Source organism: Aedes albopictus, chromosome 3 (genome assembly GCF_035046485.1).
Source record: "Aedes albopictus strain Foshan chromosome 3, AalbF5, whole genome shotgun sequence".
NCBI classification, from domain to species: Eukaryota; Metazoa; Arthropoda; class Insecta; order Diptera; family Culicidae; genus Aedes; species Aedes albopictus.
Genome location: NC_085138.1, coordinates 408,003,125 through 408,004,793, shown reverse-complemented (window position 1 = coordinate 408,004,793; position 1,669 = coordinate 408,003,125). Strand labels below are relative to the sequence as shown.

Here is a 1,669-nt window from a genome sequence, read left to right as displayed (position 1 = left end):
ATTCAAATGTGTGAAATTTTAAATTTTAGGTGACTGTCAAGGAAAAAATCTAAGGGGTGCCAAATTTGTTCTAGAACTAATTATGGATTCCATGAACCGATCCGCAGTATGTCCCGTGTTTTCAACAAATGTCATCGTGTATTTAATTTTAATTTGTCCCGGGAAACTAATAAGCTTAATTTTAGAAGAGTTTTATGTTAGTTTTAAGATAAACCATTGTCATTGGGGTGGGGATTTCACCTGTTGACGAATAAACAATAAACAAAAGGGGTGCCAGGCACCCCTGGAACCCCCCCTAGCTACGCCAATGCCATCTTCAATAACCATGTTCGAAAATACAGTCAACGCTAACTTTAATTTATTCTTCCTCCAGCTCACTTTCCGCATCCTCCGCAACCACCGCCTCCTCCACCGCATCCGCATCCGCTTTTCTTCCTTTTATTCGGAAGTTCCCCTTTCACCGTTATAAGTCGTCGCACACAATCCCCCATGTGGGCCGGTAGCAACTCCTTCGCATGCAACTGGGCAAACTTCAGATGGCAATAGTTCAAATAGGTAATTCCATCCGTTCCGCAGAATGGCTGCAGAATCTCCGGACACTTTCCATCCACCGATTGATCCTCCAGACAGAATCCGTTTCCTTTGAGTTCGAGCGTCGGACGGTGAGCCTTGGCGCACTCCAGCGCACACGGACTGGTGTAGGTCTTCAGGTCGTTGCCACAAACCGGCCGGAAAACGGCGCAAGTCTCCAAGCAGTGCTGGAAGTCGGCGAACGCTTTCGGCTTACCCAGCAATTCCGTTCCGCGAGCCGACTCCAGAGGCAAGAACATCGGCTCATTGGGGCAGCGTCCGTAGAAGGCGAAAGCCACCGACGGAATGGTCCTGGCAAGGCATTTCATCTGGTGTTTGTTGTAGTAGCTGAAGCCGTCCGTGCCACAGATGGGCTCGTACTTACTTTGCGGGTCTGCTTCGTTTTCCGTTGGTCCCAGGCAAGACATCAACTCTGTGGTCTGAGAATCACTGAGTTCGTACTTGGGCGGATAGACGACATAGGTGGTGTGGACGTAGGTTAATGCGGTAACAAGATATAACGATTCGATTGAAGCGAACTTCATTTCTATCGTTCTATTGGGAAATATTCAACAGCAACGGTAATAACAAGACTGAAGCTGAAACACTTGGTTCCCTAGGTTATTTATTTGCTATGGGAATGTTTTATGATCAGATGGTGCAGGTGGCTTAATGGTTATACACAAATTGTTGAAAATTACTGAAGCGTTTTATGGACATATGCCGAAGCATCGAATCACTCAAATGGTGGGTTACTATTATGAAATTATATTTCAGATCTTAACAAAATATTTTTCACTGCTGATGAGTCTTTGCAAAACAAAAAATAACAGAATATCAAGGAGAGTAGGTAACTCAAAGCTAAAAGTAAACTTAGTTGAGTCTCCAGTTAAATTGACACAAAAGTGATATTACAAAGTGAGGACAAGTCTTGGGACAAGTTTCATCGCTTTGTAACCTTGAAGTTGATGAAATGGATGGGACTGATACTAACGGCATTTCTGGAGGATTTGTCGTGCGGTGATGATCTGGTTTGCTGTCGGCCAGCCTTCGATGAAACCAGCTTCCCATGAACTCTTTTACTTTAGCACTCGTGGCG

General features: G+C 44.8%; 1 protein-coding gene across 1 annotated transcript; it reads right to left on the bottom strand.

The window, feature by feature from the left end:
- Positions 1-321: 321 nt before the first annotated feature.
- Positions 322-1,154, bottom strand: LOC109402121 (serine protease inhibitor dipetalogastin). The gene has a single exon (XM_019674745.3). The coding sequence runs from the start codon at positions 1,113-1,115 to the stop codon at positions 375-377; it is 741 nt and encodes a 246-aa protein (XP_019530290.3). The 5' UTR covers positions 1,116-1,154; the 3' UTR covers positions 322-374.
- Between the last annotated feature and the right edge of the window lie 515 nt (positions 1,155-1,669).